Source organism: Vombatus ursinus, unplaced genomic scaffold, assembly GCF_900497805.2.
Source record: "Vombatus ursinus unplaced genomic scaffold, bare-nosed wombat genome assembly UNPS02014166.1, whole genome shotgun sequence".
NCBI lineage: Eukaryota > Metazoa > Chordata > Mammalia > Diprotodontia > Vombatidae > Vombatus > Vombatus ursinus.
Window position 1 is genome coordinate 444,404 of NW_020953944.1, and position 17,470 is coordinate 461,873.

At 39.8% G+C, this 17,470-nt stretch overlaps 1 protein-coding gene across 6 annotated transcripts in view; it reads right to left on the reverse strand.

Annotated features, from left to right (window-relative positions):
- The window catches only part of GOLGA4 (golgin A4), a 98,668-nt gene that overhangs the window by 76,260 nt on the left and 4,938 nt on the right, over positions 1-17,470 (reverse strand). For 3 of the 6 annotated variants that reach the window (XM_027859356.1, XM_027859354.1, XM_027859353.1), the window contains exons 2-4: positions 14,973-15,062; positions 5,286-5,384; positions 829-894 (exon numbers count right to left, since the gene is read on the reverse strand). In XM_027859356.1, the coding sequence (XP_027715157.1) occupies positions 829-894; positions 5,286-5,384; positions 14,973-15,062 (255 nt within the window). Of the gene's footprint in view, positions 1-828; positions 895-5,285; positions 5,385-14,972; positions 15,063-16,068; positions 16,129-17,470 lie in introns of those variants that run through there. The other 3 variants (XM_027859359.1, XM_027859357.1, XM_027859358.1) reach the window with 3 other exon arrangements.

Below are 17,470 nucleotides of genomic sequence, written 5' to 3' on the forward strand. Positions count from 1 at the left end.
GGACAATCAAGTGTTAAACATTAAGTCCCTACAATGTGCCAGACAAACTGTCATGTAGCCTAGTCTTTTTTACCTAAGTGACTTCAGGTAAACAGGTACTTTTGAGTGTTCTTCTACATTACTAACACTTCCCCTCAAAAATCAGCTCTTAATTAACATCCCATGTCTATATTAGGGTGAACATACTGCTTCTCCCCATTATGTGAGAGGGGGGAAACAATCAAGGCTAGGGAGGTTATCACCCATAGAAAATAACTGCCAAAAATCTTAAGACCTTCCTAGAAAAAAACAAAAAGAAAGAAACATGGGGAACCAGAATACTGCAAAAGGGAGGTGCAGCTTTTTGCAAGTGGAGGTGAGGGAGTACAGAACAGAAAATCAATAATCTGAAAATGCCTGAAGCAAACTTTCTAAATTTTTTTTTATCAAAATCAAAGAAACAGAAATTTCGTTTGGTTTTAAAATGTATTTTAACTAAAATATCTTTTGAGAGAAATCCATATCCCATTGTTCTCATGGCTGACTCCAAGAAAACATGTTGATTCCACAGCCTCTTCCAACATCACATTCAGTTCCACGTGAGCTGCTGCAGGCTCTCCTGGTTGCCCTGGTAACCACTGCAGATGCTCATTATCACAGATGATTGGAGCTTTTACTTTTATATCTGTTGTTGATTCAGGAGCCTATCATGGAAGCCTAACATCTATCACAGTACATATGGAGTCATTATTTGACCACCTTTTTTCTCCACAAAGTCAACCATTTAAAAAACCAACAGTGCTCTGCCTCTTTATGCTGCTGTTTAGAAGGCAGTGGAAGGGAACAGACCTGAGGAGCTGGTTCATTTCCATTAATGCAGTCAGCTGATTTCTGAGGCGTGTAGCTAGATGTAGTCTGGAAAAAGACAGGAAAATGGAAAGCTAAAGAAAACAGGAAAAATATAAAAAAAATTTCTCCATCCTGTTAAAAGCAACAACATCTAAATTCTACAGCATAATACACATATTTAGTAAAAAAAAATTGTTTTAATTTTTATTAATTATAATGCTTTCATGCAAGCCAAAGCTAGTGTGTTAAGTAGTAGAAAACTCAGCTGTTAATATAGATTATATAAAATAAAGGGATTAGTACAGCAAAGTTGACATTCACGTTATCACACAATGCTCATCCTGATCCTTTTGTTAAAGCCGTTACCCCAAAATAAGAACACCAAGTTGCAAAAAAATCATTTTGATAGAATACTATAAATGATAAACACATATGATAGAAAATACTGGTAATGTCAACATTTACCTATCGTAATATATAATCCAAATTACCTTTCCTTGAGCTGTTAAGTCCACACCAAAAAAGAGAGTAAAAAGGAAAAATATTTATACAAATAAATTTGAAACTATCAGTGTACAAGAAACAGAAATTACTAATGGGAAAAAAACTATATGTATGCAAAACATTTCCACTGACTCATAAAAGAAAGCCTTGTCAATATCTAGAAGATTTTACAGTTCTTATGACTGAAATTTTACTACTAAATGATCTGCCTCAAGATCAAATAACACTTTTGCAATTATATTATATTGAAAAATGTCTAAAGAGGTCTTTTTTTTTTTGTAAAGAAATTTAAGTACCTCAAATACTGGGCACTAAGTCTAAATCAAATATAAAACGCTACTGTTACTAAATGAAAGTTTTATTTTTTATACTATGTAACCTTGTTCTCTTATGAAAAAAGAAAATTTTTTTCACTAAACTATATTTTGATTTGTTTATTATATTGCAATTCCAGATATGACACATATACATGTATATATAAATCAAACATAATTTTGCTAAGCTCCATGATCATGAAAACAAAAGCCACATAGCACAGTGGTACTCAGCCTTGGATGTGATAGCTAATGAACCTGAACTTCAATGTTTCCATATTTTACCAAACAATTTTCCAGAGCTCACTTGTGAGCTGCTGATTAGGTGGGAACAACACCAAAAGGGGCTGAGCACCACACAAAGCACATAGGGAATTTCTTAACTCAGACGCCTCCTTCATCTCTCCTCCTTCAGAAAGTGGCTAGTAAAGAAATTTGGAAGTCAGTGTCACATGAATAAACCTTTGTCTTCCTTTGGTCTACGGACTACCCCATTACCCATGAAGAAAAGCCAAACAAAACAGACAACCATATCATATGGGGAGCCCCTACTCCTATATGCTGCAGTATCATTTTTCACACACTAATATGCTATACTATGTATCCCAACAAATTCAAAATGCCTCATAAACCAGCAAATCTCCCACTCACTGGATACTCAGACTCTTAAAAAAAAGTTGGATGGGTAATTTAAACCTCAATAAAAACAAAATTATCTGCCATGTTAAAAAAGGCTTCTTTTAACATGATTAGATGATGTGACTAATATTGGAGGGGGGAAATGATTCATATAAAGAAATAAAGAATTCTTATGTTCAGTGCAAAACATGACATCAGGAGAGTCTATGCAGTATAGCAATAGTAAAATTAGGAGTCAGGGGCCAGGGGCCTCATTCCAATTCTTCCCTCAAACGTGTGTTCAGGCTTTGTTCAGGCCAATTATCTTCTCTGAGACTCAATTTCCTTAGTAAAATTAGACTACTTGATCTCTAAGGATGCTATCATGTGCTTAACTGTGCAATAAATACAAAAAAACCTACAAAAGAATTTCCAACATAGTGCTTTGTTGTGAAAATATGTTTAATAGGAATGTATATGTATAGCCTATATCAGATATGTGCGCCGTCTTGGGGATGGTGGTGGGGAGGAAGGGGGAGAAAAAATTTTTAAACTCAAAAGCATATGGAAGTGATTGTTGATAAATCAAAATGAATTAATTTTTAAAAAGAAGAAAGAAAAAAATAGTGCTTTGTTAACGACATGATGGTACTTCCTATGACACCTGTGCATAAACCAGAAAGACAGCTTGTTCTAGAGGCAAAAGCTGGTCATGAAAACCCTAATCTGAACCCTGGCCCCACTACAGGCTACCTGTCTGACCTTGGGTGAGTCACTCACCTGCAAGATGAGGGACGTGGATCAGATAACTAGACAAGATCTCTTTTAATTACATCATCTTATATGTGAATTTGTTTCCAGCTAAAAAGGAAGAATTCATTCAACTATATATTTTAATCACTATTGTGACTAATTATAAATTTGAGGAAAAAAGTACAAATTCAGTTTCCTCTTCCATCTTTTTTTAAACTGTATAGTAGATGAAAAAGAGTGACTATTTACTAACCCACTACTGGTTTTTCTCATTAAGAATACAATCTGGTTAGCTAAAATGTTCTGCTGGTTAGCATCTATAAATGAGTACAGTGATGATCTTTGTACGCAGACAATCTTACAAACCCAAGTTTATAGAAAAGTTCTTCTCCAAATTACAAATACTTTGCAAGCTCTGCTGGCTAATAAAGACAAAGTTCTATATTTATATATTTTGTCTGTGCTTGAGTTTTTTTAGACTTTACGGGAAGAAATTTTTGGAGGCTTTCCCACTAATTCTGAAAATCAGAAAAGGTAGCTAGACAGTGAGCACAGTAAAATGAGTTGGACCAAACCCATTTTATTTCACATTTGGCTCTGTATGGATTTTCTAATACATTAGATACAGACATAAGCTTAAGCCAAAGGTTCTCCTTTCTGTTCTCTGCGGGAAAGGATTTTCTGGACAAATAAATGACTCGAGCAATATAATGGTGAGGCTGAGCCCCCATAATAAGCAATTCTCAGGCACTTTCCACATCATCTTAGCAATGTATTTTAAAATATGTTCATGACACTGTATTTTAAAATATGTTCATGACACTGTATTTTAAAATATGTTCCACTTTAAAATATGTACCACTGTATTTTAAAATATGTTCATGACAAACTCTAACCTATTCATTACAGTAGTTCAAGACTTCTGTTTAGCAGTTAGTGCTTACTGTCTCTAGATGTGCCGAAAAATAATTGCTGGGGGTGAGGGGGGAAGAGAGGGAAGAAATGTGAGCATGTGTGTCCACTTCTTTAAAATACTTTGTAACACTTCTGTGTTCTTCCTTTTACAAATGATGAACGTTCAATGTTCTTTTGTAACAATGCCCCCTAAGTAAAAAGACCTTTATCAATCAGTCAAGAGAAATCTCACTCTAAGCCTCTTCATCTATAAGAAAATCAGGAAATAATCAGGATGCTGGTCCCATATGTGCTAGGCCAAATCTTGACTAAATAAACTGAAATTGGCAGAAGGACATCCTACGATCAGAAGTACTAGCAACTAACATCAAATCTCCAACTTTAGAACAAGATTCCACGATTCTAAGCTATCAATGTTGTCTGTTTACTCCTCAATGGAGAAGAGCTCAATTCTCTATTTTCCCTTTAAAAGCAAACAAGAAAACAAAGAGAATGCTATTTTCAGTCATTGCTAATCAAACAGAAACATTAAACATCTTCCTTAAATTTTGCTTTTCTGGTAAATTTAAGAACATGCCAGATAATTATGAAAATGTTTAAAAGAAAATCCCTTTGTCCCTACAAAAAAATACAACATGAACTTTAAAATACTAATGAACTACTGCATAGAAAAAATAATAAAAAGAAATTTAAGAATTTTAATGCTATTTGAAACCCAGAAAATGACTCCTCTTCCAAAGAGGTGCGTTGAATTATTCCAATGTTGTCTTGTCTAGCAGTCTGGTGTTATCTAGATATTGAGGAGCGAAGGGCTCTTCCTGCCCAGAGTTCTCCAAGAAAAGCATGGAAGACCACTTGCCCCAGATGTTATGGAAGGTTTGAACTGAATGACTGCTAAAGTCCTTCCCAACTTTCAAATTCAGTGATTTTATGATACATTACCAATTTATACCTAATATTTCACTTTTTCCTTAAAACATAAATCATTTCAGAAAGCATTCTTGAACATTTATATCAAAAACACAGAGATTTCAAGCAGTGCATATTAATTTTAAGTAATGAACTAACATTGTATATGGAAGATGATCTAGAGGTCAAGACAATTTAATTCTAGTCTATAAAATAAAAGCAATGTTATTTTTTTTTAATGTTAAAAGACACCACACAGCCCATGAGCCATAAGCATTCAGCTATTTATTACTCTCTGATCTTTAGTGCATGATTAGCAACCAATAATTGAAGACACCTCAAAGAGGCACTAAATGATAAGCAGCATTCGTTAGGTTTGCCTTCTATTATTACCACACTTTTCTTCTCCCCAAAGGAAGTGCTCAAAGGGGTGGCAGGACTCACCACACAGGCAATCTGTGGTTTGGGTTGTTTGGAGGAATCCAAAGCAAAGATAGTGTACTCAGAGAGAAAAGCAGGCTCTGCTAAAATCCCAGCTAGAAGCTGTTTCATTCAGTGCAATACATAAGAATATGAAAACAAAACACATAATGAAAAAACAAATCATAAAAGCACGATGCACAGATGTTCTCCAATTTTCATTAAGCATAATGTTCTTAATCAATTCAACAAACACTATTGTGCACCCAATGTGTATAGGACTCTGTGTTCTATGAGACCACCAAGATCCTGCTTTCCAAAAAATTGAAATCTAATTGGGGATACACATGTGTACATACAAATATTAATACAAGAGAGTGAGTCAGGGCAGCTACGTGGCACAGTGCTCTGATAGAGCACCAGCCCTGAAGTCAGGAGGACCTGAATTCAAATCCAGCCTCAGACCAACCACTTGTCACTAACTAGCTGTGTGACCCTGGGCAAGTCACTTAACCCCAACTGCCTAAAAAAAAAAGAAAAGAAAAGAAATTTGAGGAGGAGAAAGAAGTAATCTTCAGTCTAGGAAGGCTTCATGAAGGACACAGAACCTAAAGAGAGGCAGAAATTTCAACCCATAGAGATTGGAAAGGGAGCAGGAAAGATTGCTTAAGGATAGCACAAGCAAGGGCACAGAGACAAGAGGAGAAACACAAAGAGGGGCTGGAGAATGGCCCAGTTCAGCCAAAAGGTTTAAGTGTGGCTAGAAGAGCCACACTATGAAAAGCCTTGAATGCCAGCGGGAGTGGCAAGTTTACTCAGGAAGCACTAGAAACCCCCTGAAGGTTTGTGGACAGAGAAGTTATGTGACCAGAGGATTACATCAGAAAGAATACTCTACAACAGGCCTGCACAACCTGCAGCCCACCAAAGGAAAACATCCTCTACATTTTTCACAGGCTGCTCGAAATCCTGCAAGTCACGCAGGCCTGCTCTACGACAATCTGAAGAATAGAATGAAAAAACAGTAAGTTGGAAGCAAGACACCCAGATACCCAGGTATTCCAATAGACTAGCAGAAAAGAAATGGACATTTGAAACAGTAGTTGCAGTGAGAGAGAAGAGAATAGATATGACAAATATTTCATGGTAGAAACAACAAGACTTAGAAACTGGCTGTGTGGATGGAGGGAGAAGTAAGCAATGAGGACTCCAAGTCTTTGTGGCTGGAAAGACAGTGGTGGCACGGAGGGAAACAGAGAATGTGAAGAAGAGGAGGACTGAGAGGGCCAGCTGGAGGAATGATTCAATCAACTTCTCCTCTGGGGCAGCCACTGTGGGAGGCACTGGGGAACAAAGCATCCTTGGCCTCAAGGAACCACTGAAAACCTGACCTACTAGCCGGTCTTCCTGCCTTCACTCTAACCTTCATCCCATATATGACCCTGTCAGAATAATCATTCTTACATAGAAAGATCTAGTCCCTATTCAGCTCAAAAATCTACCATTGCTCCCTACTGCCTCAAGTAAAGTTCAAAGGTCTCCGCCAGCATTCAAGGCCCTCCATAACCTGACACCATTTCCCCTTCCAGACGGGCACTCTATGCTTGAGGCAAGCCTGCCCTCCAAACGCCTCAGGTCCCAGGCATCCTCCAACTCTGCCGGGTTTCATATGCCTGTAATGATGCTCCTTTCCTTTCAAAGGTTATCTCCATCCCTAATCCTCCCCAGGCCCGGGGCCATTAGTAAACTTGATCCCTCAGCCTGTCATAGCACTTTGTTTGTAACTCACTAACACATTCAGCATGTGATGTCATGCATTATGGTTAACTATATTTGGCTCTTACCCCTCTATTACACTGGAAGCCCTGGGAGGACAAGGATTGTGTCTCACTATATTTTGGCTATCCTCTACTGTTTAATACAGTACTTTGCACACGAGGGCTTAATGAATGTTTGCTACATGAATGAATGAGCTAGGAAGAGACAAGGGAAGTGGAGCAAAGATTTTGAGAGTGATCTACAAAGTGAAGATAATGAAAATCACAGGAGGAGATCAGCTTATAAAGGGAGAAAAAGAATCCAGACAGATGCTTGGGAAACATCCACATGTAAGAGGCAGGAGGAGAACGAAGGGACAGGAAAGAGACAAAGCAGGAAAAGTCTAAAAGGGAGAAGAAGCACATGTGCAGGTTCACAAAAGCCAAGGGAAAACAAGGAGGACAGCACCAAGGAGGTGGCAGAAGAAGAGGAAAAACAAACGAGGGGACCAACAGTAGAGTTAGCAAGAGGGAAGCCATCAGCTGGAGTTTCAGGCCAGCAGCAGAGTAAAAAGGCAGTTTCGAAGGGATTAAGAATTGATGACCACCTCTATTTTTTAGATCTCAGGAGCCACAGCAATACTGATACTGAATCAAGATTATTTAATCAGTAATAATGAAGCAATAAGGAAGAGAAGTCAGGGAGGAGTCTGAGATCTCATAGCTTTTCTATGATACAATTTTAAATGGTATATTTGTAAAAATCTATAAAAGCATCAAAGTAATGCACAAGTAGCATATTAAACAGTTTCATGTAAGAACCCATGCCCATGAGCAGCGAGGTGGCAAAGTGGATAGAGCACTGACCTGAGTTCAAATCTGGCCTCAGACACGTAACACTCACTAGCTGTGTGACTCTGGGCAAGTCACTTAACCCCACTGCCTAGCCAAAAAAAAAAAAAAAAAAAAAAAGGAACCCATGCCCATAAAGGTAAATATGCCAGAGGAACACTAAGAAGTGCTGAATTGTTCATTTTTACACATATAGACAGATATGTAGAGAGGAAAAATCCCTGCCCACGCACACAAAATATCTCTGCCCATTCACTTATGTGTATTCATCCACAGTAAGGTATTTTGCCCTAAATACGTTCAAAGAAAGCAGCATTCCCGACCATCTGACTTTTTCTGGCCCGCTATGCCCCACAACGCCACTCCCCTCCCATACTTCTCAAATTTGGGAGTCCCCTCTGCCATCCCTGCAGCTAAAGTTCACCCCATCATTGACTGGCTGGTTCTTCCCAGAGCTTCCATTTTGAAAGGGAGGGACCCCACCCTCATCCATCAGGCCTTCATTCCTCTCAAGGCTAGGTTATATGCCCAACTCTTCAGGAATTTCTCTACCACATGCCCACAGCAAGTGCCTTCAACTCCCCCTCAGCTTTTTCAGTTCCAATGCCAGCTCCCAGAGGGCATAATTTCTTTCAGTTTGGACTTTTATCCTCAGTGCTTCACACAGTGTCCCACGTACAGCAGGTGCTTGATATCAATCGACTTGACATGGCATTATGGATAAAACACTTGGACTGTGATCAGGAAGCCCTGTCGGGGTCTTCCTAGGCTGCATCAGTGCAGGACGCTGGCTAGATGATCAGCTCCTCAGGTTCTTCTCTACAGAGGCACGGTGATAGCTGAACTGGCTGAGGGAGTGCTGACACCGGGGACTTCCCCACACACATCGCTAAAGCCTTCAGGACTCAAGCATTTAAAAAAACCAACAACCACTTCTGAATAATTATGAATGACAATACTCAGGATTCTGCTTGTTACTGCTCCATGTTCTGAATATTCCGATTGCAGTATAGTCTAGTTATCCTGGAGAAAATTCTCTAAGATACTGAAATATTATTATACATGCAAAAAACAGCAACATGAATCTTCTAAAATATTAAACAAGCAGTTCAATTGGGTTTTGGTTTTGTTTTGTTTTTTTTTTTAACAGGGAAGAGGGGCTAGACTTCTAATGTTATGGGTAGCGGAGCTCCGAAATGAGGAAATTCCCTCTCACAATGCAGGCTGCAAGGTCCTCTGCAACTTAAGTAGCTTAGAAAGTTGCCCTATTTAAAAAAATACCAAATAGGGGCCGCTAGGTGTCACAGTGGATAGAATACCAGCCCTGGAGTCAGGAGAACCCGAGTTCAAATCCAGCCTCAGATATATAACACTCACGAGCCGTGTGACTCTGGGCAAGTCATTTAACCCCAATTGCCTCACCAAAAAAATAAATAAATAAAAATAAAAAATTCCAAATAGTAAGCAATTGATCTTGTGATGGAAAACAAGGGATCATGTACGCGCTCACATGCACACGCACACACACACACTCATTTCATTCATAATTTCATCAAATTGTAAATTCTGAAAGTTGTTACCACAGCATTAGGATAAAGCACTTCTGGTAAATCAATAACTCAGGAGGAGTCCAAGAATTTGTTTTAGAGATTCCTAATGTTTAAGCTCGAGGGGTCAGCTCATCCAATCCCTTTCATCTTGTAGCAGAATCCCCAAGAGACAACCTGCTTGGCCAAGGTAACACAAAATGCTTTAGAGCTGGGCCTGTGGCCAGGTCTTCTGATTCAAAGGTCTGTGTTCTTTCCACACTCCCAACTGCCACCTCTGAATTCCAGGCAACAGTGAAGAGTAAGAGGAAACCCAGCCTATTTCAGGGATGTGCCTTTCATGTGTCACCACTAACTGTGGAGGGGGGCAATCCTAGCCTCTCAGAAGAAAACGGGAGAGGAATTTTCAGGCTTCTGGCTCGGGGGTGGGGGTAGAGGACCAGCTGCCAGTCTTCTGCCATCAAACTTCTCTATACTGAGCTAGTCACTAAGCTTAGACTTCATGCTTTTCCAGGTTGGTAGGACTTGCCCAGAGTTTGCGCTCTGATGGCACAGACATTGGAGAATTCAAAACTGTCTCCTCCATTGGATTGTGAGCTCCTTGAAGTCAGGGACTGGTCTTTTGCCTTTCCTTGTATCCTCAACACTTAGCACTATGCCAATGCAGCAAAACTACACAGAGTTTAGCACCAAAAAACATAGAAAATGCCATGACAAATGGTCACAGGCATCACCTATGAAACTAACATTCCTTCAAAACGGCAAAGTCATAGCTAAGAAACCTTTAAAGTCAATCCAGCAAGGGGAAAAACATCAAAAAAGCTCTTTCCAAACATCAAACATTTTCAGTACAGTTCTAAGAATCTCGAAAACACCTGATGTCTGGCTTACAGATACAGTGAACAATCCAGAACATCCAAGTATATTTATCAAGGTCTGAGGATGCCAAGAATTTATATCTCAGGCTCTCTTACATCATAATATAAACTGATCTACTTGGAAGCAATAAAGACAACAGAAATTACTGCACATTGTACATTGCATTTTTAAAAGACATCACAGATGAAGCAACATGACCAGTGCCTTGGGGCTGACAAACATATTCTTAAGCTGCCATCAATTAAACACCTTGGAGGTCACTGATTAATCTGTCATTTGATTCTCCACCCCTCTTCCCTAAATCCACTGCATCATACTTTCTATCAGAAAGCAAAATTAAGAATCTTTGCATATAAATAATGTTCTCCAGGAAACAGGCTCCTAGTCAAGCAACTACTATTGAGGAAAGTAAAAAACATTCCCCCAAAAAAGTCCCTCTCAGGGTAAAAAAAGATAAAGGCAAGAAAGAGCAATGTAATTTATCCTGATAACGCATACAAATTATGTGTCATAAGAAAGGAGTCATCCTTCACATCTGGACCCAGAGATGTGAGGATGCAGAGATGAGGGGCTCTGTTGAGCATGGCTGATGGGTCGGTTAGTTTTGCTGAAATGCTTTTTCCCTTATCTTTCTTATTCTCTGTTACAAGGAATGGCTTTTAGCCTATGAATTAAGTGGAATTTTTGCTACAATCTGCTTTTAGAAGAAAAATGGTAAATGACTGAAATACTGGTATCAGGAATTTAAGAGAAAAAATACAAGGAAGGGCCCAGAAATGAGAGCAGATGTGAGGTACCAATCACTCAGGGAGAGGTCTGTGTGAAAATGGACTTGAGGCACTTACATGACTCCTCTCTCATTCCCAAGGCCCCTCTGCTAAGACTACTCCTCTGCTGACTTGTTTTCCCCTTCAAGGGTTCTACTAGTATTTATTTTATCCTTATCTCTACAAGGGGAAGAGAAGAGGGACACAACACCATCCTTCAAGTCTGACTGACCCTAGGAAATTACCTTGCAGAGAGCCTTCCTCCCAAGGAACTTCCAGGAACTCGTATTCCCTCCCTCTCGTTTGCCTCCCCAATGTACAGTTCTCTGTAATTCACATTCCTGTTTCTGATAACCCCAAAGACAGTAATCATTGAAAAGATTCAGTTTGCTTCATCATAATATATTTACTGAGGCAGAAAATTGAACTTCTCCATTTTACCAAGATTCTCAAGGAGGGCTGGAACAAAGATTTCAGATCAACCTTTGGTTAAAAAGACTAACTTCTCCACAACACTCAGTTCCCCAAGGATCTCAGGTAACGTAAGACTTTACTATCATTACTCTTACTTTTCCTTCTTCCACACTTCTCAAATTCAGCATCAAGTTCTATTAATTCTAGAGAAAAGCAAAAAGGATGATAGATAGCCCAGAATCCATGTTTGCCTTTATTTTTATATATACTTATATATACATATACACATATTGTATACGTATACACATATTACATACATATATTGTGTGCGCATGTGTGTATGCCTGCATGTATGTATATGCGCACACATGTATGTGTATGAGCATATATGCATGCATTCACACATGCCTACATACATACATACTTTCGAGGAGGGACAGGATAAAGAGAGAGAAGGACAAACAGAAGAAAATATGGAGGGAAATACAGAGTCAATGATCATAACTGTGAATGTCTCATTAAACAAGTGAATAGCAGAATGGACTAGAAACCAGAATCCGATTACCCGCCATATACATGAGACACACTTGAAATAGAAAGACACACACAGGGTTAGAATAAAGGTCTGGACCAGAACCTACCACGCTTTTGCTGAAGTAAAAAAAAAGGCAGGCGTAGCAATCACAATCGCAGACAAAGCAAAAGCAAAAACAGTATACTTTACTAAAAGGTACCACAGACAATGAAATAATATCAAAACATTTGATAGCAAGTTTCTCTGATAAAGGCCTCATTTCTCAAATATATAGGGAACTGAGTCAAATTTATAAAAATAAAAGTCATTCCCCAACTGACAAATGGTCAAGGGATATGAACAGGCAGTTTTCAGAAGAAGAAATCAAAGCTATCTACAGTCACATGAAAAAAATGCTCTAAATCACTATTGACTAGAGAAAAGCAAAATAAAACTCTGAGGTACCACCCTCACACCTATCAGAAATGACAAATGCTGGAGGTGACGAGGGAAAACAGGTGTAGTAATGAACTGTTGGTGGAGTAGTGAACTAGACTAACCATTCTAAAGAATAATCTGGAACTATGCCCAAAAAGCTATAAAACTGTGCATACCCTTTGATCTAGCTAGTAAGTCTGTACACCAAAGATGCATTTTCTGACGCTAACTCTCCTCCACAAACTCTAGTGTATAGCTAAGTGGACTCTGTCACACCCCATACACATCCCACACTATCCTACTAAGCATCTTTGCTTAAACCTAACCTGGAATACCTTCTTCTCCAGCTAGGTAATTCCTAAGCCAACCTTTAAAGCCAAAAACCTCCCTCACCCCTATCCAAATAACACGTCACTTAGCACTCTGCTCACACCTCGTGTGCAATTCGATTATTTTGTATCATTGGTGTCTGTGTATGTCATGTCCCCCAAAAGGCTGTAATCTCCAAAAGGGCACAAATTATATTTTTTTCTGAATTCTGTGACTCACCAAGCATTTATTTTGAATTCTGCCCATGGCAGACACTTGATAATGTTTGTAGAACTTGAACTACATTATGTCTATGCATTATGACTGAAAGACAACCAATTTTATGCATCAAATTAATGCATAAATCAATTTCTGCTTTAAAAGAAGCCAATAGTATTTTGAGACTCAAAAAATCAGTATCCCTGACAATACAGGAGTCATATACCAAAAGTAAAAAGCCAGAAAGCAATGGCTACATAGCTTCTCCCTATGAAAATGTACTTTTAATTAAATATAATACTAGAAACTGACTTAACAAATGAAAACCCAGGCCTAGGACTGAAAATTTCATTCAAGTTTAAGAACTAGTTTGTTATCAAAAGTTCCCTAATAGTACAGAAAATGCTCAGCAGGTAGATATGGTGGATTGATGACAGCAGTCTATCTCACAGAACAATGAATTACCCTGTGCAGAAGCTTTCGAACTGGCCCAATGAAGTGCAAAGTCACTGAGCAATGAAAGGAAACCCGTCATGGGGGAAAGGCCAAAGAATAAATGAGCTCCTGGCTTCCCTGGGTCAGTCTGATAGCAAGTCTCAGGTCTTTACAAAGAACTGCCTCAAGGAGGCAAGCTTTCCCACCTACGTGGAAAAGAACAATTTGAGTATGTTTACTTTACAAACACTTAAAGTAGTTCTTACAATTCATTTAAAAAGCAATTATGTAGCAAAGTCTTTAAGCTGTTATGGAAGCTTGGGTAGCAATCATTCTACTTCCTTTTAATTACTTACATCCGTGAATAAACATTAAAATAATAACACAACATTAACCCTGAAAACAAAGTTTAAAAATATATGAATTTACTATATGAGTTAAGAATTCAAAGAAAATGTCAGCATCACTTTTAAAATTACAACCAACTGACAAAATTTAAAGATACAGTAGAATGGATAAGAACAAATGCTAATAGATTTTTATGATTCAGTTTCCTCATCTGTAAAATGGAGAAAATATCAAGTGGTATTCTATACTACATATTATTAAAAAAATAATATATATGAGTGTGTGTATGCATATGCATATGTATGTGTGTGTGTGTGTGAAGCCAGCAGAATGACTGAGACCCTAAGCCTGAAGTTGAGGAAGACAGAGTATGGATTTAATGGCAGGAAGGCCTGGATTTAAATTTTGCCTTGGACACTCAAACACATGACCAGGAGTACTGAACCTCTCTGAGCCCAATGGCTATACCCCCACCTCCCACGAGAACATATGGTAAGTCCTTTGTAAACCTTAAAGACTTCCAGGAACGTCTATGATTAAAAAGCCTAATTAAAATCTACCCTCAATTCTCAGTCTAGCTGCTTGAACTATGGGTGCAGAGAATCAGCATGTCTAATCTAAACTTTCTCATTCCTAAAATGAGTTTTCTTTCCCTCCCTCACAGCTGCTTTAGAAATTAAAGGCACCACATCTGGAGTCAGAGAACCAGCATTCAAATTCCAGCCCTGCCACTTACTACATGGACGACCCTGAGCATGGTACTCTGGCCTCAGCTTCCTCACAAATAATTGAGATAGCTGACCTAAGTAACTTCAAAGTCACGATCAGTTCTAATTCTATGATCTTATGAACTGATATGCAACTTAAACACTTAAGATATATTATTATTCTTCTATATAAGGAAAAATGTTCAAAGAAAGCCAGGTTTCTCAAAACAAGGGTTTATGACGATCATTGTAAAGCCAATGCTCTCTCCATGTTCTAGGCAATGAGCGTCTGCAGAAAAGGTGCTGACTTGCATTGGCAGAAGTATTCTCATGTCACAGTCCCCTAGATAGTGAAATCACTGGCCTAGTCTTCCTATTGGTAGAGATTATGATCTTTGTTACTATTTCCAAAGAACACCCATCAATGAAATTCCACCACCTTCACACCTAACACCTTGGCCACGTGAGTCACAACTGATGTGTGCCTCCTGTGAGAAATGATAAGAAAATCAATTCCACACTGACCTCTCTGTTGGGCGTACCATCATCATGCTGCTCTGTAAGAGAAGATGTCCGGCTCCTGGTCCCTGCTGGGGCAGGTGAACTGGAAGGGACCTATGGAGGAAAATCATAAAAATCAGGAGTGCTGTGACCTCTAGTGCCACATTCTCTCTGTCAGAGGCCACGCTGAATCCTCCCAAACACCACCAAAAAAAAGGAGAGTCCACATGAGGTTGTGGAAAGGGCCACCCTCCTCTCCCCCTCGCACTGGGAGTCAGAGAAGACACGACCCTCAACTGGCCTTGTAAATTTAAACAGATCTTTAAACCTCTCGGGCTCTATGTTTCCTTCATCTGCAAAAGGAAGCAACAGAAACAAATTCTCTCTCGAGTCCCCACCTTTCCTCTCCTCTCACTCTCTGAGGAATCTGGCTTACCATCTCACCATGCTTTACCAACCCTGCTCTCTCCAGTTACCAATAATCTCTAAAGTGCCAAATATGAAGGTCTTTCCTCAATGCTCATCCTTCCTGACCTCTCGGCAGCATTGAACTCTGGACCCCCTTCTCCAGGAAATGTTCTTTATCAGTTTTCCTTTTTTTTTTGGTGACATTACTCTCTCTTGGTTCTCCTACTGTCCGATGGCTCCTCGGTTGCTAGATCTTCATTCACGTCACACCCACTCACATGGAGTGTACCCCAAGGCTCGGTTCTGTACCCTCTTTCCTCTCTTTACCCTCTTACTTGGCATTCTCATCAATTCCCAAGGGTTCAATTATCATCTCTATACTTAGGACACCCAGATCAATATATCCAGCCCTAGTCTGTCTCGAGCTCCAAACCCCCATTAACAATTGCCTTTTGAAGATTTCAAACTGGATGTCCTACAGACATCTCCAATTCAACAAATCCAAAACAGAATCTGTCATCTCCCCCAAACCCACCTCTCCTCTGCTCTGCCCCATTACTAGACAGGGCACCACCAGGTTCCCAACCTTGGCGTCATCCTCAACTTCTCATACTCGCTCGCCCCACGCAGACATTCTAGATGACGACACAGGGCAGCCTACTAAGCCTGGAGTCAGGAAGACCTGAGTTCAAATCCTGCCTCAGACACTTACTAGCTGTGAAACTGTGGGCACCACCACAGAGGTTCTTCCAAACGTTTTCACCCTTCCTCAAACCTCTCATGGTTCCCTTTCTCCCATCATCTCAGCTGAGAAACTTGCTTCATATTTTCCTGAAAAAAAATGAGGTTATTTACCAAAAGAGCTCTCTTCTCCCTCCTCCTCATTTTTCAGAACCAAGATGCCTCTACCACTATCTCCTCACCAAATGAGACGGCCCTTCTCCTTGCCAAGGCAAATCCTTCTACGAGTGTAAGGGAAATTTAGAAAGAAAGCTTCCTTCAAGTTCCAACTAAAATCCCGTCTTCCACTGGAAGACTCTCCCAACCACTCTTCATTCTAGTGCCTTCCCTCTGTTGATTATTTCCTATTTATCCTGCATATAGTTTGCTCTGTACATATTTGTTTCCATGTTGCTTCCCCTACTAGATTGTAAACTCCTTGAGGGCAGGGGCTGTCTTTTACCTCTTTTTGTATCACCAGCATCTAGCATAGTGCTAGGCACATGGTGGACGTAATGCATATAATAGAGGCAGCTAGGTGGCTCAGTGGATAGAGGGCTGGGCCTGAAGTCAGGAAGACCTGAGTTCAAATCCAGCCTCAGACACTAGTTGTACGACCCTGGGCAAGTCATTTAACCACTGTTTACCTTAATCCACTGGAGAAGCAAATGGCAAGGTATCCTTGCCAAGAAAAGTCCATATGAGGTCACAAAGAGTGGAACAGGACTAAATGACCGAAAAGCAATAACTACCACTACATATTTATGGAGGCAGTGGATAAACACCTGGGCCTGGAGTATGGAAGACCCAAGTTCAAATCCTACCTCAGATGCTTACTAGCTTCGTGACCCTGGGCAAGTCACTTCACTTGTCTGCCTTAATCCACTAGAGAAAGAAATCGCAAACCACTCAGGTATTTATTTGGGGGGATAGCTAGGTGGCACAATGGATAGAGTGCTGGACCTAAGTCAGGTAGACCTGAGTTCAAATATGACCTCAGACACTTACTGCATGACCTTGGGCAGGTCACTTAACCCTGTCTGCCTCGGCTTCCTCAACTGTAAAATGAACTGGAGAAGGAAATGGCAAACCACTCCAGAATTTTTGCCAGGAAAATCCCAAATGGAGTCATGAAGAGTCAGGCATGACTGAAACAACTAAACAACCACAGGCACATAGCAGGTGCTTAATAAATGTTAATTGGTTGATGCCATTCCATCTTATCCAACAGACTGCTCCCTCTATCATCCCCACTCTCACTTATCTTCAATCTATCCCTTTCCATTGGCTTCTTCCTTGCTGCCTACAGATGTGCCATATCTCCCCCACCCTCAAAAAAACCTTCACCCGATCCATCTATGCCCATTGGCTGTCATGACCTTCCTCTCCTCTCT